This window comes from Populus trichocarpa, chromosome 17 (genome assembly GCF_000002775.5).
Source record: "Populus trichocarpa isolate Nisqually-1 chromosome 17, P.trichocarpa_v4.1, whole genome shotgun sequence".
NCBI classification, from domain to species: domain Eukaryota; kingdom Viridiplantae; phylum Streptophyta; class Magnoliopsida; order Malpighiales; family Salicaceae; genus Populus; species Populus trichocarpa.
Window position 1 is genome coordinate 10,481,904 of NC_037301.2, and position 26,979 is coordinate 10,508,882.

Below are 26,979 nucleotides of genomic sequence, written 5' to 3' on the forward strand. Positions count from 1 at the left end.
CAACCACCAGAAACCCTATTGAGAGAAGAGTAGCGAGAGAGCTAGCTAGCTCATTCCTTGCATCAAAAGAGCTCTCTTGTAGCTGAAGGACAATGGCAACAGCAAAATCTGTGAAGGACGTGTCTCCTCATGAGTTCGTCAAGGCTTACTCTGCTCACCTCAAAAGATCTGGCAAGGTATTTTGTTGCACATGGTCCAGACACAAAATGATAAGCATGGTTTTTGGATTCTTTCATTTAGATCTGTTGTTTTAGTGATTGATAGATTGGGTTTATGTGAAAGCAGGTTTTGGTTGCTGTAGGTTTTTTTTTTAAAAAAATTGTGTGATATGTGCTTAATGCTTGAGCTGTGTGTTTATATTTATGGCTCATAGGAATTTGTAGTTTATATTTATGGCTGATACATCTTGCGGAGTTCTGACTGATGGTGCTGTTTGGTTTGTCCTAAAACAGTTTAAGAACTAACCCTTGATTGTTTCTGAACGGGGTCACTATGATTGAAAGTATGGCATGTGTAAAATCTGCACTACTTGATTCAGTGATTTTGTTATTATAATTTTGGGAGGCAGATGATGATGAGAGGGGAGATAGAGAAGTGATTTGTGTTCATCTTTTAGAAGGCTTATGTGAGTTTTAGTGTATCAGGAGGTATCATACATGTGGGTCAACCATGGTTTAGTGGTGTGGTTGTTAAACTCTTGAAGCTGTAGTTTGTGGCTTGAATGTTTTGAGAATTACGTGTAATACCTGTTTCAATTGATGTTGTTTAGCCCTTTATCCTTGGTTTTCTCCTTTTTTGTATTGAAGGAAAATAGTCTTTGTTTAGCACTGATAGAGACGTAAATCAAAGCATTTTATGAAGTTTCTGTCAGTATTTTGTGACTTTTGACTGATAAAATCTTGTTTTGTTGTATTTCTGAACTTGTTAACTGCTGTGATATAATTAGTCATTAGTATGATTGTGGTTTAGGGGTTATGATCTATTTTCCTTCTCTGTTGATGAACAGATTGAGTTGCCACTATGGACTGATATTGTGAAGACTGGTAAATTTAAGGAGCTTGCACCATATGATCCTGATTGGTACTATGTCAGAGCTGGCAAGTCATTCTCTCCCTTGTGGGCACAAGCTCATGCACGTTTTGTTTGGGGTGTTTGTGATGCACAGTTAATATATCTTTTGCTTATAGGCTTGGTATTTAATCTTTATTGCAGCCTCCATGGCAAGGAAGATTTACATTAGGGGAGGCCTTGGTGTGGGTGCTTTCCGTAGGATATATGGTGGTAGCAAGAGGAATGGAAGTCGTCCACCTCATTTCTGCAAGAGCAGTGGTTCTATTGCTCGTCACATCCTTCAACAATTGCAGAATGTGAACATTATTGATATTGACCCCAAGGGGTGAGCTACTTTCCTCGTATTTTTCTTTTAGTTTTTTTTATAATTTGTCTTCAAATTATGCTTTCTAAGATTTTATTCGAATTTCAGCCTATCAAATATGCTCAGCTATGAAATCTTGCTTTGTTACCCTGTCTTTCATTTCACAATTGAAGTGGATTGATAAACATAGATACACTGAAGAGTTGCGTATTTGCTGATGTGTGTATTTTTGCTTTGGTAATAGTGGGAGGAGAATCACTTCAAGTGGTCAACGGGATCTTGACCAAGTTGCTGGACGCATTGTGGTAGCCCCTTGATCATCAAATGTTGAGCTATGTTACAACTGTCTTACTCTAGGTTTCAGTTTTAATCCTGTGGAGAGATGTGATTGCAGCGACAAGATTATATACTATGGCATTTTTGGTCCCAACTGTGAATGTTTTTGATGTGAAGATGGTTTTTGTTATGTTGCATTTCAATGATTAGGTATTTTTTTGTCTTGCTGGATCCTTTTTCTTACATTTTTAGAATCAAGTTAAACTAGCATCTACACTTAAAAATATACATTTTTTTTTGTGTCAAATCGAAATTGTAAAATTTAATCTTCCTTTATTTTATGTTTAATTACCAGTACTTGAGAGGTGACAAGATTGTTACGAAAAAGCTCCTATCCAGTAAACAGTTTTCAATTGTCCTGGAACTGGGGCTCGTTCCTCTGCAAGTTTCGCTCCTTCTCGAAAGTTTCTTGCAATCTTTCTTGGCTCTTTGGGTTATTAACTTTCTCCGGGCCTCAATTTGTTTTCTAGTTAAACCTAGGGTCAATTCCAAGGGGGCATTGGAGGATTTGATACTAGGAAGATTGGTCTTTCTTGGCTCATGGTGAAGTTTCCACAGGCAAGGAAAGGCTTTAAGAATAGAAACCATCGTCATATTGAAGCTGCCATGGGTGCAACAAAACAATTTTTTATAGGATCGGAAGCTGTTTTTTTCAAGATCGGAAGCTTTTGCAGACTAGGAGTGAAAGTATAGTGCAGTGGTTGTATTCTAGTTTTTTTTGGATAATGATCGAGGATTTAATTAAACTGCAAAAGAAAAAAGTACAAATTGATAAAAAAGAAAACATAAAAGTACAACAAAGAGAGTGAAAGTTGCTCTTACTTCTATAACAAACATGGAAACGAAATCATCAAAGTCTTGAGAAGCAGTGTATATAACATGAGATCCCCATAAACTCAGACTATGAATGACCCACAAACAGATGCAATAACAACCCAAAAAGTCGTCACCTCCACGGTCAAGTACCAAGAAATTAATGAGTCATAAGCTATGGAGCCCTCCCCATTGCATTGTTAGTCCAAAGTAAAATACCCTCAGCATTTCGAACTAAGTCAAGCCCCGTGTAAGGAAATTCTTCATTCTTTGACCGAAACCACAAAACCAATTGATGCAAAATGAGATAAGAAATCCTATCCCAGATAGGAGTTCGGCCATCAAACACCAAGTCATTTATCGCAAACTGATAAATGCAAAATATATATATATTTGTTTATTCCTTTTACACTAGTTTTTTTATGGTATTTTGAACTTATTTGAGTTGATTGAAAGTTATTTTTATGAGTTTGACATGTAGAAGAGATTTCGTCAATTAATCACTAAAAAATAAAAAATTTTGCATTTTACGTTTCGGATTTAACTTTTTGTGACATGATTTTTGCCAAGTTAGAGTTTTAGAATAAGAATGTGGGCATAATCTAAGTTAAGTACACATGTCAAGATTTCCAGGAAGGTATTATGGGCAAAAATGCGATCTCATTTGGATCTCGAATCAGACCTGCAAACTCGGGTCATAATTTTTTTCGTAGCAGGATTCTCTGCTTTTACACTAGATATTCAAACGAGAATATCTTAAGCTTCTGATATCGAAATCAGGCGATTCAAAAATCCAAATTCATCTACACATCCAGGACTACAACTTTCATGAAGGACTCAAAGTCAGATAAAATCTTTTTAAAAGACAGAATCCGGACGCAATCTGGGTGGTCGAAATGGGTCTCCTAATCTGATTGAGAAACTAACAATGCCGAATATCCCAATACAACTGAAAGTCTGACATAAGAACAGTGGGCCTTAGGACTCAAGAAAGGTGCAAATCAATCCTTTAACATGTCATGAATGAAATAATATAGCTGAGATGGTAGGATATTACAAGAAACCAAGTCAAAATCAAAGTTTAAATTGCAATAGAGTTGGTATTATAACAAAATTGTGACAGCAGTATAATCAGTTTTCAACACAAATTCTAAGAGATTTATCTAACATTAAAGACCATATAAAAAGGAACGAATTTAGCATCATGAAGAATCCTAATTAGCTTAAGAATCCTGAAGATTTTGGCAGCAAAGAGGGAGGATAAAGAGAGCATAACACAGCTGAAACAAGATCCAAAAAATATGTCTTCCTTCTTTGCTTTTGTCAATTTTCCAGCAACTATGAACTAAACTCCTGAATTCGATTCAAGAGGGATACACACCATCTCTATTAGCATGTTGTGAGAAGTAATGTTATCATTGTAATTCATTCAGGTTCAAGTATTTATTTTTTCTTGTTCAGAATTATACTATTGATTGTTATTCAAGTTTATTGAATTGTTTTGAGATGACATATATGCTTTCTAGTTTCTTTCAATTCGTAATTGTTGTTAGGGACTAAAGTAAGAAGCAAAAGAATTAATTTGATTGTTGTAACTCTCATTTTCATTTGTTAGGGAAGAATAAACTAAGTTAAATTGTCAAGTTTTTGAACGTTTGCTTAGAATAAATGCACATATTTTATTCATAGACTATTGCCGAGTGAATAAAAATTGTTTTCAATATTACATTCGCTTGATGATAAGAAATTTATTAGAGAGCTTTTCCTAATTAATATACTCATAATCTCATTGATTTTCCTTAGCTTGAAGGGATATCAAATTTATTTGCTTGACGTGAAAGAATATTTATTTTATTTCGATGATCAGCATATTTATAGGAATGGATGTGTGGACCCTTAAACTGATTTAATGACATATCAATTTATTCCTTTCAGAATTATTGTTTCTTGAATTTTTCATTCAAATCCTTCATTCTTTCTCATTTCAGTATATTGTAGGCAGACTAAACAAAATTCCTCTTGGGTTTGACCTGGTTTTTACGATCATACTACAAATTCATTTTGTTTTTTATAGTTAAATCAGAATTATATTTTGATGGTTCCGACAACCGATCACTAACCATATACCCCAAGCTATATCATAAGACAGATTGATCCAAAACTTCCTATGGAATTTTCCTTTGACAAGAGAAGGATATTAATAAATGAACTGATCTAGTGACTGCGGCATGATCCATTTGACACTCCACCAAGACAGAAAACGAGACCACATTTTCCAAGTGTGAATACATTGGACCAGAAGATGATCTGAAGATTCTAGGTGGGTTTTGCAGAAAGGATAAAGGGCTTAAGAGTAAGACATTAAAGAGAAATAAACCAGTGCTGATTTTCCTTTGGACTGCAAGCCACATGAAAATCTGAATTTTTGGGGGAGCCATCTTGAGCCATACATTAGAGACATACTAGCTGCTGCCAACACAAACATGGCTGTCAATCAAATTTGCACCTGACTTCACAGTATAGTTCCCATTCGAAGTACTGTAACTCCAAACCCATTTATGCACAGTTGCCTCATTTAGTTGAACCACGCTTAGAAGCTACAGAAGAGATGCCAGCATAGCTGATTCATATTGAAAAAGCTCACGACACCAAGTTATATTCCAACGCCAAACTCCTTCGCGCCGCTCATCCATTTCCATAATCTTACCACCTGGATAGCTTATTCGAGAGCCAACAATCCCTCCAAAAGAGTATACTTCTACCGTTACCCACCTTGTACCTGAGATTATCCTTGATAGCTGTAGAAAATCCCTCACCTAAAGTATTGGTATTCATAATTCCATCCCATAAACCTAAGATTAACAAAAAAAAAAAAAAAACATGTGTGCAAAGACTAAAACACCCTGAACCAATGACTTATTTTTTCTTGATATCAAGGCCAATGTTGTCTTTTTACTGTATTTTAAAAAAATAAAACTTAAATTACATTAGTCAATAATATTATATTCTTTTTAACTCGGAGACTGAAAACATCATTTTACTATTAAAAGAAATTTTAAAAAGTCATATATTGCCCCAATTAAATCTAAAATGACTAATGAGCCATGTAAGAAGACCAAACTACTTCCAACTCATAAGTTTTTGTTTTTTTTTTCAATGAAAAAAATATAATTTCTCTATTGTAATAAGTAGTGTTTTTGTATCTAGATCTACTATGTTTTTCCTGTAAAGTATATATATATAGCCTATGATTTAGCTTTAATTAATTTTGTTAGTGTATAACCACTTTGGGAATATATTTGTAAAGTCGATCCTGTTTCTATAATAATAATAATTATTATATATAAAGCTAAATCATGTGGAGAAAGTCCTATTCATTAAGACTCTTTACACTGTGGATTGGAACAATGTTAGTAAAAGTTATGTTCACTAAGATTCATGGCACTGTGGATTGAAGCAGTGTAATGACAGAGATTCCCTTACCACAAAGAGTTGCAAAGATTGCAAGGGGAGGGTGAGATTGTCTTTTCATTGGGATGCATTTGGCATTGAAGAGATGGTTCATGAAAAAACAGTCAGTGCAAATTTTGGTGTCGCGGTAGGCCCCGGGCTGCAGACACCTGGTACTGGGGCTGCCATGCCCAGCCACAGAGAGTTCCAAATGTTGTAGGGGGTTGGGCCCCAGGTTGCAGACACCCGACACTAAGGCTGCCATGCCCTGGGTGCTGGGGCCAGACCTACGCGCCTAGCTGCAAACCCAGGCGAGCGAATCTGCAAAACCGCGTGCCTGGGGTCTAAAGGGTTGCTAGGTAGTTGTAGCAGGACCTAATTTTTTGGGTCCTGTTGACACTAGGACCCAATAGCGTTGGTTGGGTCCTGTTGGACCAATTAGAGTTGGGTTCTGCCCCCAGCACGACCCAATAGTGTAATTTTTTTTTCTTTTTCATACGATAAAGAGGAAATAAATAGATGATAATTTTTTTATATTGTACAAAAAAATGGGTGGTGATATTGTTTTTCATTTGAGGTTAGGTTGAATTTTCTTATTAAAGCATGTTTGTTTTTGCCTTTCAAAAATGCTTTTAAAACAAAAAAAAAATTCATTTTTTTCTTTACTTCAAATTAAGATTTTTTATATTTTTTTCCTTTTGAATTTTTTTCAAAATAAAAACATTTAGAAAAATTATAATTCTAATATTGTCTTAATAAAGTTGATAGAGCTCTAAATAAATTTTTTATTCACATAATATACTTTATATATTTGTATTATATAAGAGAATTTTTTAACAATAAAATTCATTAAAAAATTCATAGATACTATAATATAATATTATTTTGGGCTAAAGTTGTTGGGTCGTTTTGCCAAACATGACCCAATGATGCCGGGCTCTGCTGACAGCAAGACCCAACACCACTGGGTCCTTCTGCTAGCATGATCCAATGATCCATGGGGCCCAGATGGGTACCCAACTGCTGGGTCATTTTGTCAAGCATGACCTAATGATGCCGGGTCCTTTTGTCAAACATGATCCAATGATGCTGGGCCCTGCTGCCCACTAGAGTTGGGACCAGATGGATCCCCAGGTGTTGGGTCCTTCTGTCAAGACCCAAGTTTATTGGGCCTGGCAATGCCGCCAGACCCAATGATAATGGGTTTGGGTGCCCAGCAAACCCCAGCAGCGGTGAGCCTAGCTGATGCAGGACTCACTATAGGTGGGCCTTGCTATCACCAGGATCCAGCAGCGGTGGGCCCAGAGCTGCGAGCAAGACCCACTATAGTCACCAGGACCCACCAACAGTGGGCCCTGCTTCCAGCCTTAACTGCCAATAGACCCAAGAGAATTGGTTCCTGCGTCAACATCCAAGAGAATTATAATAAAAATAATAATATTTATAGAAAAAATACTATTATTTTTAATATTAATACCTTCAATTTTAATAAAATAATAATATTTATAGCACAAATACTAATAATCATAATAATTTTTAATTTTATACTTCAAATCAACTATATGGTTTTTCTTTGGTAGAAATAATATTTTATTTCAAATTTATTAATGATAATAATAATAACATGAACAATAATTTATATTTTTACCTTTTAAATGGATCCTGATGCTGGACCCATTCCCTTAGGTCAGGCATCAGGACCCGATTGTCTGGGGTCCTGCGTCATGACCCAAGAGTTCTGCGTCAGGACCCAAGTCTAATGGGTCATGTGTTTGGACCCAATGATAATAGGTCATGCGTCAGGATCTAATTTTCTTAAGTCCGGCTTCAGGACCCGATTGTCTTGAGTCCATGTCAAGACCCAAGTTTAATGGGTCCTGCATCATGAACCAATGCTCTTGGGTCTGGCTGCGCAGCCACACCCAAGGAGAATATATTAAGTTGGGTCCTGCTAGGGGCAAGACCCAATGCTTTTAATTTTCTTTTCTTTTCTCTCATGTAATGTTTTTCCATACAGTAAAGAGAAAATAAATTAATGGTAGTTTTTTTATATTGTTTAAAAGTTGGGTGATCATAATTTTTTTCATTTGAGGTTGTGTTGAATTTTTTTATTAAGACATGTTTGTTTTTGCATTTCAAAAATTCTTTGAAATTTTTTTAAAAACTTTAAATTTTTTTCTCTAATATTATCATGTTAAAGTTGATGGAGCTTTCAATAAATTTTTTATTCACATCATTACTTTATATATTTGTATTATATAAGAGAATTTTTGAACAATAAAATCCACTAAAAAATAACTTATAAATATTAAAATATAATATTATTTTGGGTAATAGAAGATATTTTAATTTTATAACATTAGTATATGAGATTCAAAGTTTTATCAACGTTTTATTGTCTTGAAATTTTTTATTCAGTAGTTTTAAATTATATGTATTATTAAATACATAAATAAATTATGTGTTGGGTTTTGCTCGACCAGGACCAATTAGAGGTGGGTCCTATTGTGGAAAGGACCCAAAGTAGCTTTGGGTCTGGCTGCACAACAGGACCTAATAAGTTTGGGGACTCAAAAGTACTAGGTCTGTACTCAATTCTCTATAGTCTTGCATCAGAACCTAAGGCTAATAGTACTGTGTCAGGACCTAACTCGCTTGGGTTGGGTCCAGCGATAAGACCCTATTTTCTTGGGCCCTGTGTAGGATCCAAGACCAATGAGTCTGGATCCAATTTTGATCCCGCGTCAGGACCCAAGGGTAATGATTTATGCATCAGGACCCAAGGTTAATAGGTCCTGCGTCGGGACCCATTTCACGACCTAATTCTCTTGGGTCTAGCATCAGGACCCAAGGGTGATGAGTCATGCATCATGACCCAAGGGTGATGGGTCCTGCCGCCTCACTCAATTCTCTTGGATCCAGCTTCAGGACCCAAGGTTTTATTTTCTAGGTTTCTAAATTTATTATTTGTGTTATAAATATTGTAATTTTTATTATAATTAAAATTATTAATATAAAAAATATCATTATTTTTATTATAATCAATAGTATTAATATTATTATTTGTATTATAAATATTATCATTTTTATTATAATTAATATTATTTATAAAATAATTAATAAATTTGAAAAAAAAATTATTATCAATATTGAAAAACAACCTTAGATTTGATTTGAAGGGTAAAATTAAAAATTATTATTATTATTTTTATTGTTATCATTAATAAATTTTAAAAAATACTATTATTACTATTGAAGAAAAAATAATTTTTTTAAAAAAATTAGAAAATATAAGAATTTGAACAAACAAGTTAAATATTATTATTTATATTATAAATATTATTATTGGGTCTGATGTTGCAGTGATCAGACTCGAAACTCTAGGATTTGGTGTTGTAATCAGATCTAACACTTTTAATTTTTTTAATTTTTTTTATAATTTTTATAAAAATAAAAAGTTGCCCCACGATATAGGATCCACCTAACTAGTAAATAATTAAAACTAGTGTTACAAACATTAATTCACCGGTTACGAAACTTCGGGCCCCTCTTGTACTTGCAGTGACGTGGAAAAAGCTTATGTTATTGTCTCCAAGTCTGCACCAATTAACCCGAGCCTTCTGCCTCCACACACTTTCCATATGCCTTTTTATATTCCATCGCTGAGAGTACGAAGAAGATGAGCTCTTCCGCCTCTGTCAACTCTCTAGCCTCACTCAAGTCCTCTAAAGACTCAATCCGCTTTTGAATATAAGCCATCCGGGCGTCTTGATAAGGATAATATGCATGTCTTAGCACATAGTGAAGTTTCCACAGACAAGGAAAGGCTTTAAGAATAGAAACCAACGTCATGTTGAAGCTGCCATGGGTGCAACAGAGCAATCTTTTTCAGCATTGGAAGCTGTTGCAGATGATGAGTGAAAGTACAGATACATGCAAGCAAAATCTATAATTTCCTACACTGTCACTCCTGATTTAAAAAGGAAGGAAAAATTTTCCTATACTACCAGACACAGACACAGGACAGCTGCCTTGTTAAATTTCCTAGAATGTTTTGTTTTCCCCTTCAATATATATATAGCAGCAGTCGTAAGAAGAAGAATATTTATTTCTCTTCTCTTTCTCTGGCTTATTGTTGTTATTATTATTATGGTTATTTGACTATCAATGGAGTATCAGGGCAAACCAATGAAACCCGGGTTCCAGGTATCTCTAGCTATAGCTATATATCCTTGTATTCTTTACTTGGATATACGATGTTTATGTTTTGTTAATATATATAGCCTCAGATTTAGCTTTAATTAATTTTGTTAGTGTATAAAATATGATCAGTCAGCCACCAAATCTAATATATATGTGACAGATTCTGCATTCGAAAGCAATTTTCTTGCTAGCTTTGCAAGTGTTTGCAATGATGGAATGTATCTTGCTAATGTGTTGAAATCATGACAGGGATTCTACTTGTCGTGTTCGTACTAGAAACTGAGTTTAATGAGTGCCTTCATGCTTAGCTTTAGTTTTCCGAGATTGCGGTGGCGTGCACGGCCAACAAGCAACTTGCAAATGTCTACGTAGATGTAGTTATCATCCCTACCTCCCCGTAGTGAAGGACAGGGAGGATGGTCAGTCAAACTATTCATACAAACAACGAAATCGTAGACAAGTTCCTAAGGATTAAGGAAAATATAGTTCACTTTCAATGGTGGCTAAACTTTAAGACTTTATTTCCTCACGGGATTTGAGAGATCACTCCTAATTTAAGTACATGTTTGTTTTCTAGAATTCACTTTCCGGAAAATTACTTTCCAAACTTTCCTGTGTTTATTTGCCATTAGAAAAGTTGGTCAACGGAAAACACTTTCCAGTCAATGGAAACACTTTTCGAATTTAGTTTGGTTTTCAAGAAAGTATTTTCCCTTTTGGCTGTGTTTGTTTTCCGGAAAGTGATTTCCGGAAAACCACTTTCCAAACTTTCCTGTGTTTGTTTGCCATTAGAAAAGTTGGTCAACGGAAAACACTTTCCAGTCAAAGGAAAATTTGGCTTGGTTTTCAGGAAAGTGTTTTCCTGGAAAATTTGGGCGGAAAACACTTTCCAGAAGTTGTGAAAAATTTAGAAATGTCATTATTTGCTGATTATATCAAATTTGATCCTCAAACTTTTGATTGCTATATATAATTTGTTTTGAATATTTATTTTTCAATTCCATCTCTTAAAATTTAATTTTTATATTAATTTTGGTCTTTATTTTTATAATTGCTATTTGCTTTTTCCTTATCATTTTTTATTGAAATTTTTTATCTATCAAATTTGATCCTCATTCTTTTGATTGTTACTTATTTTATTTGAAATAATTTATGAAATGTTAATTATTATTATTTTAATTTCTTCACCTTTTATTTTTTTTAATTTTTTAGATTTGATCTCTATTATTTTGATTATTATTTATTTTATTTGAGATAATTTATGAAATTATATTTTTTTTCAATTTCATTCTCATTCAACTTTTTAATTTGTAAGATTTGTTCCTCATTATTTTAATAAACTTGAGAAAAATAAAACATTAATAAGTTATTTTCCAGCTCATTTTCCATGACATAACCAAACACTGGAAAGTGTTTTCCAACTTATTTTTCATTACACTACCAAATATCGGAAAATACTTTCCCGGAATTTACTTTCCTCAAAATTCACTTTAAAAAAAAAAAATACTTTCCAGCAAACAAACGGGGTCTAAAAAGGAAAGCAAAATTTTCCTAAACTACCAAACACAGACACAGGACAGTTGCCTTGTTAAATTTCCTAGAATGTTTTGTTTTTCCCTTCAATATATATATAGCAGCAGTCGTAAGAAGAAGAATATTTATGTCTCTTCTCTTTCTCTGGCCTTTTGCTTTAGAGTAGGCTTATCATTATTATTATTATGGTTATTTGACTATCAATGGAGCATCAGGGCAAACTAATGAAACCCGGGTTCCACGTATCTCTAGCTATAGCTATCCTTTCTTTACTTGGCTACAGTTTCTGTTTTTAGGGTTTAGGGTTCTCTTGATCATCTGTTTTAGACAATGATTGGTAATTTAATTTATTATTCTTTCATGAATTCTAATCAGGTCGAAGCCAGAAAGGAGGATCGGATAAGCCAGCTCCCCGATCGCATCCTATCCATCATTCTATCAAAATTACCCAATGAAAGATTTGGTTAAGACCAGTGCTCTATCCAACAGATGGAAGCACCTCTGGGCGCTGAGGACCAACCTCAATTTCGATGTTGACGGCATCTTTGGAACCAATCATGAAAGGCCCGATTGCAGTTCAAAACATAGCAAACATTATAAGGAATTTAAGCTTGAATTCGCAAGGTGTGTCGATGGATTCTTGCAGAATTTCCAAGGCACAAAAATAATTTCTTTCAAGCTGCATTTCTTGAAACATCTTGGAGACACTTCTAACATTAATCAATGGATTAGTTCTGTGATTGGATTGGGAATTGAAGAGCTTGAACTTTTCTTATCAGGCATGACATTATTTTCCTATTATCATCATGGTCTGTTAGGTGATGAATATTATAGATTTCCCGATTGGCTTCTTCCCCATCCTAGTGATTCAAGATTAAAGCACTTGCATCTACGAACTTGTGTTTTAAAACCTCCTGCTGATTTTATCGGATTCAACAAACTAATAACCTTACAACTGCACGACGTATTTTTGGGAGAAGAATTTCTTGCATCCCTCTTCTCCAACTGTTTGCTTCTTCAAGGTCTAATGTTGATACGCTGTAAACATATGTCCCTTCATGTCCCTTTTAAAAGTTTTCAGTACTTCACTCCAAAATCTAGTGTTGCTTGATTGCTCCAACCCATCACCAGTTAAGGTAATAGCCGTAAATCTCACGGATTTTGAGTATAGTGGAGACATCATGAAGATCACTGTATTTGTTGCTCCTTGTCTGGTAAAGATCTACTTCAATTTCAATTCAATTCATGTGATAGACATGCCGAATGCATTATCCCACTGTGCAACATTTCCAACTTTACAGACTCTAATCCTGCATCTGGACCCTTGGAAGGTACGTAAATATTTAGAATTCACGAAGTGTAACTAACCTCCAATGATGACAATGAGAATCTGTTTTCTAATCTGCTTTTGTTTTCATTCAGGAAAAAAGATTACCACAGAGCATGGACTCGCTCAGAAATCTGAAGCAACTAGAGCTATTTTATATCAAAGCAAGTAAGGAAGAGGATCTGTTGTGGGTATTGACATATCTAAATGCTTGTCCACTTCTGGAGAAACTTGATATCACGGTCAGTTGCTATATATTCCGTCAAATCTAAAAACATTCTGGAGAAACACTTTATTTGAACTGTTTGTTATCAGCTTACTTTCGACAGTTTATTTTGCCAAAGCAGTTGGAGTACAATGTTGTCTAATATTGTGAATCTTATTGTGAGTTGTCTCTGTTGTCTATAGCTGAGCGGTGAAGAATTCCACAAAAATCAAAGAGAGATGCGAAATATCTGTGGATGCACATATAGCAGACTCAAGAAGGTTCGGATGAATGGATTTGATGGTAACTGGTTCGAAATGGAGTTGATAACGCATATACTGAAAAGTGCAACATCCCTTGATCAAGTTGTTATCAGTCCCTTGGCTAGTTTTTATCTCGGAGGTGGTGAATGGAGTCATATTACTCCAGATGAGTCCTGGCATGAATCACGACGGGATGTTGTTAGAAAATCACTTCAAGAAAATGCTCCTGCTGGTGTTCATCTTGTAGTCTTATGATGCCATTTTCACTTTCTTCTCTTTTTTTTCTTGGTTTTTAGTAATTAATCAGTGTCAACAAACTTGGAACCGAGGGCCTTTTGCTCTTATTTGTTTTGAAGTAGTCCCAAAGGAATAATTGCCATCAGAAACTTAATCTTCTTTCCAATACACAAGAAACTAGGGGGGGAGGGGGGACACATTTAGTGTAAACCAAATGTTAGAGTGAAGCAAATGTTTGAAGCAAAAGTGAGACCGAAACCATTATGCTCTTTGGGTTAATATTTTATTAAGCTGTACTATGCCTGTTCTTCATGGCCAGGCTCATGAAAAATCAACTGAGCTTCAAGCTTGAAAGCAAAAGGGTACACAAATCTATATTCCAAAGATTCTAGGTATATGTTACCCGGTACAAGTCCATGTAATGCAAAAGGGTACATATCTCTTGGGATTTTATAGTAGGAAAAACAAAAATAATAATATCAGTGAAGGCTTGATAGGCTTCCTCTATATCCATCATCAGAAGCTCTAGGGATTTCAGTGCATGAATTAAGTACAATGTTCACTTTACACACTCTTAAGACAGAAGCATCCTAAATTAATGGAGATTTTCGTTGCATGAATCATCATAATTAAAAAAATGATAGCCGAAGCTGACAGTCCGACTGCTATGCAACACAGCTTATGGAATTGAGCCCGCAGCATTTTACTTTAGCTCCACAGATCCTTCCGGTAGGCCTGCTTTAACGAGCATCAGACTAAGAGATTCAGCAGGAAACTTCTGGCCAAAAAACTGAACACGTAAGAAATGGCTTGATCAGCTGCCACCACAGTAAGTCAATCATATGTGTGTGTGTGTGTGTGTGTAGCTTATGGAAGTTCAGCTGATTTTATGGAAGAAGAGGAGTCATGATCCTTACTTCCACAGAGGCAAAGCTAATTGAATTTCCTCCCTCTACCATCTTTGCATGTGCAAACCCATTTGCTGTTTTCAGTCTCTCTCCATTGCAATTGAGGCTTTGCTAGTCCATATCACTTTCACATGCACCACCCTTTAAGAGGAAGCCACCTTCCCAATACAGCTTTGCTGTGTCCCTGTCATTACTCTTTTATATCTAAACTACCTCTATCTTTGATATATTAACTAATACTCTAAAAGGCGTGGGAAAGTACTTTAGCTTTCTCCACGCCGCATACTCTTTTTTTTTTTTTCTTTTTTTTTTCTGTTCATTTTTTTTATTTTATCTTTCTTTTTTTCCCCATATTTTTTTTTCTTTTTTTCTCCTTTTTTTTAGGCTTTACATGTTTTTTATTCTTTTTTTTCCATTGTTTTTTTTTATTATTCTTTTTTGTTTTTGTGTTTTTTTTCAAAATTATCTTTATCGATTTTTTTTTAATATTGAACTGGTTGAAAATTTAGTTCTGTTGTTTTTTTCTTTAAAACATTATGAATTACTATAATGTTTTCCTACATGATTTTTTTTTCAAAATAGTCTTTGTCAATTTTGCTTCGTATTTTTTTTATTTGTTTTTTTTCTGTTCATTTTTTTTATTTTGTCTTTCTTTTTTTTCCCCACATTTTTTTTCTTTTTTTCCCCTTTTTTTAGGCTTTACATATTTTTTATTCTTTTTTTCCATTGTCTTTTTTTTATTATTCTTTTTTGTTTTTGTGTGTTTTTTCAAAATTATCTTTGTCGATTTTTTTATAATATTGAACTGGTTGAAAATTTAGTTCTGTTATTTTTTTTTTGAAACATTATGGATTATTATAGTGTTTCCCTACATGACTTTTTTTTCTTTCAAAAAGGTCTTTGTCGATTTTACTTCGTATTTTTTTCTTTAAAATATTGTGAATTGTTACAATGTTTCTCCACATGATTTTTGTTTTGCTACAATGTTTCCCCACATGTTTTTTTCTAAATTATCTTTGTTGATTTTTTTTTAATATTGACCTGGTTGAGAATTATAACTGTAGATTTCCCCACATGTTTTTTTCCATTTTTTTTGCTTTTTTTCTCCCAAAATTGTCTTCTTTTTTTTTATTATTATTTTGTGTTTTTTTTTCAGAATTGTTTTTATTGATTTTATTTTTTTAATATGGAGCTGGTTGAAAATTTAGCTTTGTATTTTTTTCTTTAAAACACTGTGGATTGCTACAGTGTTTCCCCACATGGTTTTTTTCCTTTTTCTATGATTTTTTTATTTTGTTTTTTTAGAATTGTCTTTGTCGATTTTATTTCTTTCATATTGAGTTGGTTGAGAATTTAGCTTTATAGTTTTTTTCTTTATAACACCGTGAATTGCTACAATGTTCCCCCGTATGATTTTTTTTGTTATGATTTTTTTCAAAATTATCCTTATCGATTTTATTATTTTTAATATTGAAGTGGTTGAGAATTACAACTGTAGATTTCCTCATGGAACACTATATATTTCTACAGTGTTTTCCTGGATGGTTTTTTTTCCTTTCGATTTTTTTTGTTATGATTTTTTCCAAAAAAAATTTTGTTCATTTTATTTTTTAAATATTAATCTGATTAAGAATTTAGTTTTGTAATTTTTTCTTTAAAAACATTATGAATTACAATAATTTTTTCTATATATATTGTTTTATTTTTTTCACAAACCCACAATAACACACAAACATATCATAGGCCCGCGACATTGCGCTGGCATGACATGTATGTATATAAAGGGTGTGCTGTGTCTTTGCTATAACTTTGGGATCAACCTGGGATATTGTTTTTTCAAGCACCTTTTTCTTCTTTGGATCATTTGGCTCTTAATCGTCAATTAATTTACTAATCTTGTTTGTCGGTTCAGTTCCTATATACTTTGTTAGTATTATTTATTAACTAATTAATAAATTAAGGCAAGCTTCTTTCCACGTTGGGAGTCGAATCCTGTGTTCCTAATTAATTGTCAGACCATGTAGCATGTATGTCTTAGAGAACGTTTGGTATTGTGTTTGTACCTGTGTTTCGTTCAAATTTGAATTTTTTTTTTTGCTAAAATTGAGTGCGGTTTGTACTTTTTGAATCGTTTTGATGTGCTGATGTCAAAAATGATTTTTAAAAAATAAAAAAATATCATTGGCATGCATTTCGGCACGAAAAGCTATTTGAAAAGCACCCGCAACCACACTGCCAAACATGCTCTTAATCTTAGTCTTATAGCCAGTCATTTAACTCGCTTTACGTTGCAAGTTTTTTTTAAAAAAAATAGGTATGTAGACTTTTTTTATGTGTTTTTTTACGTAAAATATTTTAAGTGTAAATCAAAAACCACACACAAGCATCTAATTAAATAAATCAATAATCATATATACAAGTAAATGAAAACAATATCATTAACAATAACTAAAATCAAAATTAAAAAAAATCAAGAGATAAATATAGATCAAAATATTTGATCTTATAACTTAGAACATTTACCTGGTTATGTTTAATGATTTTATTTACTAAAATAATTTTTTTATTCAATCAAACGATAACAAAAATAGACACACATGTTATTAATTGAATAAAATAAAAGAAGAAAAAATATATCATCCAAGGCTGAACATATTAGAAATATTATTTAAAAATAAATATTTTCTTTTTTTTAAAAAAAAGTTCATCTATATAAAACAAAAAAAGTATAGATAAATTAGAATAATATCTTTAAAAATTAAACACATACAAATCGTTTTTTTTTAAAAAAAAACACTTAACAAAACTCTATTCAAAACAAGCTAAAGAAGCAAAATAAAAAAAGCTTGGAGGGGGGATATTAATTGAAATATAAATTAAAAAAGTATTAAAAAAAAGACATAAAAAAGTATCAATTAGAATAACAACTAAAATTAGAATAAGAAAAATAAGAAAAACACGTTGTCTTGTACTGTTCACCTTCTTCATCATTTTTTCACTCAAAAGCTACTTGGGTGGCTATCTTTTCAGAGCATTTAATTCTTCATCTCTCAAACAAACTAGACAAATCATACACTACCATGATGGTCTGACACTTGACCATACCATGATGGTCTGACACTTGACCATACCATGATATGGATCTTTTTGATTGATTGACACCACTACGGCCTCAGTGCCGCCCCAAAAAGGCCAACTCAGGCAGTCCTGAGTTGTCAAATTTTGACAGTTCATCTTGATAACTTTGAACCAGCAATTGGGATTCTTTCGGTTCGAATCAAGGAACAATATTTGGTACCAGTAAAGAAAAAATATCTCTCTTCCACCCCCTATAAATAGGAGTGCATTCCATATCTTGAACAGGAAGAAATCAAGGTTCAAAGTTGGTAAAAAAACCAGCCCCCTACCCCTGGTTTATGTTTTCTTTTTTCCTACAACTTTCTACCACTCCCTTCGTCGCGCCTTAGCCGTCGTTGCCGCCGCTAACCACATACCAGACTTCCCAGCACCACCAGGAACACCATTGGCAATTATTCTCACCCGGCCAGGTAAGCCTTCTTCTTCCTAAAACCCATCGGTGGTGGCCATTGCTTGCAGAATTTTGCATGCAATGGCCAAATAATTAACCTCATGGTCACTAGGCTGGGCCAGTGACCATGCGAGCCTAGGCTGGACCGGATTCAGCCCACTTGAAAAAACAAATGTTGTTGGGCCTCGACCGACCCAACTAAATATTGTTATTCTGCATCAGGACCCAATGCTCTTGGGTCATGCGTCCACACCCAACTCTAATGAGTTCGGATTGCGGCTAGACCCAAGGCTTTAGGGTCTGGCATTCAAGAGGGCCAAAGTGCTTGGGTCTGGTGTTGTCGCCAGACCCATTTAAACATTAATATTAAAAATATTATTATTTGTATTATAAATATTGTTATTTTTATTATAAATGAAATTGTTAATATTATAAATATTATTATTTGTATTATAAATTTTCTTATTTTTATTATAATTAATATTGCTAATATAATAATTAATAAATTTGAAAAAAATATTATTAATATTGAAAAAAATAATAGATTTTATTTGAAAGGTAAAATTAAGAATTACTATAGAAAAAAATATAGATTTGATTTGAAGGGTAAAATCAATTATTATTATTATTATTATTATTATTATATATAATCTGACGAATATAGTTTTTGCAACCCTTGACCTTTGCTGAGATGTGGAAGAAGCGAGTGTTTCTGTCCCCCAACTTGAGCCACTACTATTTAGCCTTTTGTCTCCATATAGATTCTACATATCTACAGAGTTTCTATTATTTACCTTTCAACTCATATAGCCTTTTTCCTTTCAGAGTCAGACAGCCCTCCACTTTCAACCTGATCCTCGAGATTCTGGATAGAAGACTGGAGATTTTGTAGAGCCTAGTCTTGATTCCCAAACACAGTTTTATTCCACTTTCATAGCTTTAGTCTCAAAGCATTGATTCTTCTAATCACCTGAAAGTCACCGGGGATATCTCACACAATATCCTCCCATAAGACCCTGAGGGTCTTATGGAAGGAAGGGGCCATGAGCCAGCAGTCCAGACATTTAAAAGGTTTCCATCTGCAGTGAACTTGTTCTTTCCTAACAAGCAGGGGGCAATAATCTGAAAGGCCATGATTTAGATGGATCGGTTTCAAAGAACTAAAATGAGACAAGCATTGTGTGTGAGGAAAAGCTCTATCCAACCTGCTCATGGACCCACCTCTAAATCAGGTGAACCTATGATTTGACCAAATCACAACCATGAATGAAAACTTAGAACTCTCCTTCAACATTTATTTAATTGAAATTTTGACTTCTTACTTTTTTTATTTGGTTACTATATGATTTTTCATTAATTTTGAGAATAACTCGGTTGTCTTGAGTCTTTTTATTTGTCGTTCTTTGTTAAATTTATCTTTTTTAAAAAAAATTTATTTTTTAATTTAATTAAATTAGTTGATTAAATATAAGAATGAGATGTTCATTTCATGATATTTTGTTAGCTTTTTTTTTTCAATTTCATCATTTGTCAATTATTTAATTGGAGACTGAGCTTCATTGATTATTTTTTTTTTTGCTTCTTATAGGATTATTTACTTATTTTGAAAATAACCTTGATTATTTTGAGTCTTTTTATTTATTATTCTTTGTTAAATTTAATATTTTGAAAATAACTTGATTATGAAAATACTGACGGAATTAATTAAGCGTGTAATTTCTTTTTTGGCGTGCTTTTTCTGTTTGTAAATCTATCGATAGTTTTATTACCAACTGACCACAAATCACTGATGATAATTTTCCGATAAAGTATTTCTGTCCGTGAGCCTATCGGTAAAATTAATACCAACAGACTGAGAGTATAAATACCGATAGAATATTGCATCGATAAATTTAAAAATTTTAGTAATGGATGAACTGATAGGACTAACCAACCAAAGTTAGCTTGTAAGTTCTTCTAGGTTTATTGGTTATCAAAAGACCATCGTTATGATAAAACCAATTGATGCCTTTTTCCGAGAACTTCGAGAAAGAGTAGGCACTCAAGATTGTTAATTACTTGGTCCCCTCACCAGAAAGTTTTGTCACACCTTTCAATTACTTGTTTTTAAAGTACTCGAGGATGGAACTCGATATTCGAGGGGTTTGCGACAGGGTAAATTTCTTGTGCCAGTCTTACTTCTTCTACAAGTGTTTTAGCCTAAGCTACATTTATGATATTTGGGGATTTAACAAGGATGAAAATGAGATGATTCCACTAGGAGAAGTCAAGAAAAACGGGAGCATAAACCGATAAAACATCAAACCATCAGAAGCTAAAAGAAAACATGACTTCTTTTTTTGGTTACTATTTTGTTAGGAGGCGTCATGATCCTCCATTTGCTTGGGAGACCTGTTGTTTGTGGAATAACCAAAGAAGAGCAAGTTCCTTGAAGCCCAAGGAAAACGCTAGAAATGGCAGAAGCCACAATTAAGGTGTTCTGTCTTCAATAAATTTCACAAGTGACTTAAGGGTTTTCCTGATGAATTGATTTTTTATTTGGTGTCGCATTAAACTTGTATTTTCAATATTCAATAAATATCTCTTAGTGTTGCATGAGGAAAAGAAGAACAATAGAAAAGAAGATTAAAGTGCTTGTCCCAAGAGTATTAAATTGCAGTTTCATGCCAGTACGTAATAAGACAACAGATTGTCATTAAAAGAGATTTGGCATACTTGTCTTGATCATGATAGCACAACAGATTGAGTGAGCTCTCAATCTCTATCTTTAAAGAACAAGGATCGTGAATATTTTAGAAAAGCCTATAATACTAGTGGTATCTTGTTACTAGTTTCTCAATTTGTCCATCATCAAGCTTCAGTTTAATGAAACTCCCTTTCTCCAGCACATGTCAAAACATTGAACCAAGCACTAGAAGCGATGATATAGAATATATATATAGTCGATCCTTAAGGTGCAATATATCTTTATCCACCTTTAAGAAAGATGACAAGAAAAACGGATAGGGAACTGCATGCAAAATCATAAATATAAACTAAAGCATTCCTTAGCCGATCCATTACAATAATTTAAACTGGTAAATAAGAGGTCACGAATCTGCAGGAACAACAACAAGTACGTACCGATCGAGAAAGCTCGTTTATGAAAGATAATATAGTAGACTATTAACAAGAAACTAAGTAAGGACCATGATATGAGTCTAAGATCAGACCATCTCATGACGATAGGCGGAGACACCTTAGGAGAAGGTGTGAGGACTATGATATGAGTCCAAGTTCAGACCGTCTCATGACGATAGGCGGAGACACCTCAGAAGAAGGTGTGAGGACTATGATATGAGTCCAAGTTCAAACCGTCTCATAACAACAAGCGGAGACACCTCAAGAGAAGGTGTGAGGACCATGATATGAGTCCATGTTCAGACTGTCTCATGACGACAGACGGAGACACCTCGAATGGAAGGTGTGAGGACCATGATATGAGTCCAAGATCAGACCATCTCATGACGACAGGAGGAGACACCTCAGACAGAAGGTGTGAGGACCATGATAGGAGTCCAAGTTCAGACCGTCTCATGACGACAGGCAGAGACATCTCAAGAGAATGTGTGAGGACCATGATATGAGTCCATGTTCAGACCGTCTCATGACGACAGGCGGAGACACCTCAGGAGAAGGTGTGAGGACCATGATATGAGTCCAAGTTCAGACAGTCTCATGACAACAGACAAAGACATCTCAGACAGAAGGTGTGAGGACCTTGATATGAGTCCATGTTCAGACCATCTCATGACAATAGGTAGAGACACCTCAGAAAGAAGGTGTGAGGACCATGATATGAGTCCAAGATCAGACCGCCGTATGACGACAGGTAGAGACACCTCAGAAAGAAGGTGTGAGGACCATGATATGAGTCCAAGATCAGACCGTCTCATGACGACAGACAGATACACCTCAGACAGAAGGTGTGAGGACCATGATATGAGTCCAAGATCAGACCACCGCATGATGACAGACAGAGACACCTCAGACAGAAAGTGTGAGGACCGTGATATGAGTCCAAGTTTAGACCGTCTCATGATGACAGGCGGAGACACCTCAAGAGAAGGTGTGAGGGCCATGATTGGAGCCCAATTTCAAAATGCTCAGAGCCAATGTGATGGCTGGATATAAGTGGACAAGTGTATAGCCAATGAATAGGTTATGATAAGTATAGAGACAAATACAGGATTGACTTTCATGGATATTGCCCCCATGCTAAAGATCAATGAGCTAGAAGACATTTGTCTTGGACAATAAGTGGATGACTTGTGGAGCATTAAGACGCGACTGCTATGAAGGAGCAGAGGGCATGCGCAGGTTCCGGGAACAAGTTGACTCTTGTCAAGGTGGTGAGCTCAGTAATGACATTGTAATACTCAGAGTATGAAGATAGAGATGGATCAACCTTTAATGGGTTGTCCCCATGGTTAAAGGTGAAGAGCTACCTAGACTCTTGAGACTAAGAGCGGGAGACTCACGGAGAAGTAAGGCATGGTTCCTAGAGTGGAACAGAGGGCAGACGCAACTCGGGGATAAGTAGACTCTTGAAAGAGTGGTGAGCTCGCGATCACATTAAAATACTCAATGACTGTCAACCTTTAATGAGTTGTCCCCATGGTTAAAGGTGAAGAGCTACCTAGACTCTTGAGATTAAGAGCGGGAGACTCACGGAGAAGTAAGGCATGGTTCCTAGAGTGGAACAGAGGGCAGACGCAACTCCGGGATAAGTAGACTCTTAAAAGAGTGGTGAGCTCGTGATCACATTAAAATACTCAATGACTGTCAACCTTTAATGGGTTGTCCCCATGGTTAAAGGTGAAGAGCTACCTGGACTCTTGAGACTAAGAGCGGGAGACTCACGGAGAAGTAAGGCGTGGTTCCTAGAGTGGAACAGAGGGCAGACGCAACTCCGGGATAAGTAGACTCTTGAAAGAGTGGTGAGCTCGTGATCACATTAAAATACTCAATGAATGTCACACTTGGAAATATTCATTTGAGGTGGTGTTGTAAGCCTTGATGTAAGGCTTGATAAATCATTCTGAGCCAAGCATGGTTGATATGCTTGAAGGGGGATGTTGTTCCAGAGACAAACGTTAAACACTCTTCAGATGAGATGTCACAAACCATCTGGTTGAAGTGATCCTTTGGAGTGAACAAAGGGGTGCTTGAGTGACTCTGGTGATTGAAAGGTATGGCAAGTACCTGGAAACTTAGCCAAAGACGCTCTCAGAATGGTAAGCTTGGAAGACCTGGAGAATGCAAGCATGTGCTGAAGAAGCAAGAGAACAATTGCCCCAAATCAATGGCAAAGGGAGTGATTGTTAGGATTGTTGCCATTAATGTGCAGCAATCATCAATGGACTGCACCGTCCATTGATAATGAAGCATCTGCAGCCCATCTTCTAGAAGAAGATGACTGTCATTGTCAAAGAAAGAAGGCTACAAACGGTGGGAAATAAATAGGCCAGCCTTTGAGAGTCAAAGAGGGCTCCTGGTGCAACAACCATTGTTGACAAATGAGCAAGAGGAGCTGTCATTGAAGCCTATAAATAGGCACCGAGAGAGAGAGAGCTGTGAGTGAGAGAGTGCAGCCAAAGATGTGAGAAATATAGGAGAGAGTGGGTTGCCAAGGACAGCCAGTAGTAGCTGTCATTACAGCATTGAGAAGAGAGAAATAGAGTGACGTTGAGAGTTGCTAAAGAGGGGATGATTCCTCCTCCTCTATTGTTGTAAATCTTGTTCTCTCCCTATATAATGCAATGGCTTCTCCCGTGGATGTAGGCACTTTGCCAAACCACGTTAAATATTGTGTCAGTGTGCTTAGCCTCCAATGAGCAAATATCAGAACATCACCGGTCGGAATGTCCTACAGACAACGGTGAAGTTTTTTATTCCCAGGCGATCCTGCTCAGTCTGCAAATCCTCAAGTGTCTGAATCGTAATTCGCGGGAGTGGCTCACAGGATGAAGCACGAGGATTGGCAACGAAATCAGCTCTTTCGTGCAAACAGTTGTTGAGGATGAGTTCACTTTGGACATCCCTGTATTCTTCCGTTGAAATGGATTGAGAGACTTTGTACCCATACTGTAAATCTGGCAGCTTTTCATTAGCTATGTAATTGTACATTTGTTGCTTAGAATTGATATGGATACGATAAACATCATCGTCGGCCATGCTGAAAACTGAAAGCAAACAGAGGTCTAAAGGCTACAATGGTGAGTTCCTGCACTAATCTGCAGTTCATTATATAGGCCTAGTCGAGATGTTTAGACATGACACTTGGCATGCAGCTCTTGTGATCAAACCATTGATACATTCATGATATTCTCCCCACCTAAACGACCCTAAATTAGTTTACTTGCAACATTTTTTAACAATAGGAAATAGCGTGGAAGTTCACTCTATACCTTCAATAGAAACAAAATATTCTCGATCGCTATCAAAATTATTATTATGATGCACATGGAACCAAACCTTGAGTCTTGATAACTTAGTATTGATAATTAATAATATAAAAGTTATTTAGAAGGATAGGTGAGGAGGGGAAGAGGGGCAAGAAAAAGAGGAGAAGTGGCTGGAATTGATCATCTGCATGCATGCAGGGAATGTGCAAAACATGCATGTTGTACGTACATTTTTTATCGTCTACCTGCATAGGAAAGAGTAAAAAGCAAGAAAGAAAGCATACTGGCTATCGATGTTTTGAAACAGGGGAGGGAAAACATTGGGGGGGTTTAAACCTAAAGGAACTCAAACTTTAACTAATACAGAGAGAGATAGAGATGAATGAAAAGTGTTCCTCTATTTTTCATTGATTGTAGTATATACATTGATTGTATATTTAAACACAAACGTTTATAACTGCTTCCTATACTTTAGCTATTCAAAACTAAAAAAATACTTTCATAATCGTAACAGAGTTGTTGCTGCAAGATATCAGGAATAGTCATCATATTTTGACTGAGTTTATCTTAGCTGCCACTATGTTTTTAGGATAAAGATCAGATTTATCTCCAACACGCTCCCTCAACCGAATGGGCAGATCCTGAACATGAAGGTTGTCGCGTAGAAGTTGAAAACGGGCAGAGGACAAAGACTTGGTCAATAAATCAGTAAGTTGCTGCTTTGTAGATAGAAATAAGACCTGAAGTTTATTTGCCAAGACTTGATCCCAGACATAGTGAAAATCCATTTCAATATGTTTAGTTCTTGCATGGAAGATTGGATTAGAGGAAAAATATGTTGCACCAATATTATCGCACCATAATCTTGGACTGGTTGGCAAAGGGAGTTACAGATCATGGAGTATGGATTGGATCCAATGTAATTCTGCCGCTGTGTTGGAAAGTGATTTGTATTCTGATTCAGTACTGCTGCGAGCAACAGTTTGTTGTTGTTTACAACTCCAACTAATAAGATTAGAGCCATGAAAAATACAGTACGCCCTAATACTATGTCTGTCATCTTTATCGGCAGCCCAGTCGGCATCACTGTATGCATGGAGAGAGTGATCTGATAGACTTTTGAAATAAAGGCCATAGCTCACTGTATGTTTGAGATATCTGAGAATTCTTTTAACAGCTTGCCAGTGTGGGTCTTTAGGTAGATGCATGAATTTGCTTACACGGTGGACTGCGAAAGCAATGTCTGGTCGAGTGAAACCCAAGTAGTGTAAAGCACCAACTGTACTTCTATAAAGTTGTGGATCGAAAAAATCTGCACCTTCAAACTTAGATAGTTGCAGGTAGTACTCATAGGAGTTGTACATGGCTTGGCTTCATGCATATTAACCCTCTGTAACAAATTTGCTACATACTTTCGTTGAGTGAGAAAGAGATCAAGCCTATCAAACAATGCTTCTACACCAAGAAAATATGATAAAATGCCTAAGTCCTTGACAGGGAAGACATCACCAAGCCGCTGGATGAAGTTGTTAATTTCAGTTGAAGAGGTTCTAGTGATGATTATATCATCAACATATATAAGGATGAAGATAGAGAAGGTGGTCTGATGAAGTGTGAATAAAGATGTATCTGCTTTAGAACCAAGAAATCCCAGCTGTAGCAATGTTTCTGTTAATTTAGAAAACCAGGCTCGAGGTGCTTGCTTAAGACCATATAAGCTCTTTTTAATGCGGCACACATGATGAGGAAAATCAGGATGTACATAGCCTTGAGGTTGTTGCATATAAACTTCCTCCTGAAGTTGGCCATGTAAGAATTCATTTTGTATATCTATATGACGGATGGTCCACTGCCGTGTAATGGCTAAAGATAATACTAAGCGTATAGTACTTGCTTTAACCACTAGACTAAAGGTTTCCGTGAAGTCCAGACCTGGTTGTTGATGATAACCTTTGGTGACTAGTCGCGCTTTAAAACGCTCAATACTGCCGTCTGCATTGCGTTTGATGCGGAACACCAATTTATTTCCAATAATATTGGTACCTTATGTAGGAGAGACAAGATCCCAAGTTCCATTCGTTATAAGGGCGTTGAACTCAATGTCCATGGCATCACGCCAGTGGTGATGTTTGGTGGCTTCAGAGAAGCAAGAAGGTTCTGCATCAGAGGAAACATGATTAGTTAAGAAACAGTGAGGAAGTGGGTATCGTGTTATACCAACATAAGAGGTCTTTGGCTTGAGAGATTATGTTTGTGATCTGGTAATCATCCGGCATGGCATTAGATTATCACTGGGAAGTGGAGGTTCTTCAACAATATTGAAGTGCTGAGAGAGTTCCTTTGCTGGTGCAGGA

The 26,979-nt window shown here is 35.5% G+C and overlaps 2 protein-coding genes across 2 annotated transcripts; both read left to right on the plus strand.

The window, feature by feature from the left end:
* LOC7484566 (40S ribosomal protein S19-3) lies at positions 1–1,958 on the plus strand. Its single transcript, XM_002323857.4, has 4 exons — positions 1–176; positions 1,007–1,097; positions 1,213–1,396; positions 1,620–1,958. The coding sequence occupies exons 1-4, from the start codon at positions 93–95 to the stop codon at positions 1,690–1,692; spliced, it is 432 nt and encodes a 143-aa protein (XP_002323893.1). The 5' UTR covers positions 1–92; the 3' UTR covers positions 1,693–1,958.
* Positions 1,959–12,819: 10,861 nt separating this feature from the next.
* LOC7484567 (uncharacterized) lies at positions 12,820–13,914 on the plus strand. The gene is made up of 3 exons (XM_024588250.2): positions 12,820–13,041; positions 13,133–13,279; positions 13,446–13,914. The coding sequence occupies exons 1-3, from the start codon at positions 12,892–12,894 to the stop codon at positions 13,758–13,760; spliced, it is 612 nt and encodes a 203-aa protein (XP_024444018.2). The 5' UTR covers positions 12,820–12,891; the 3' UTR covers positions 13,761–13,914.
* The last annotated feature ends 13,065 nt before the right edge of the window (positions 13,915–26,979 follow it).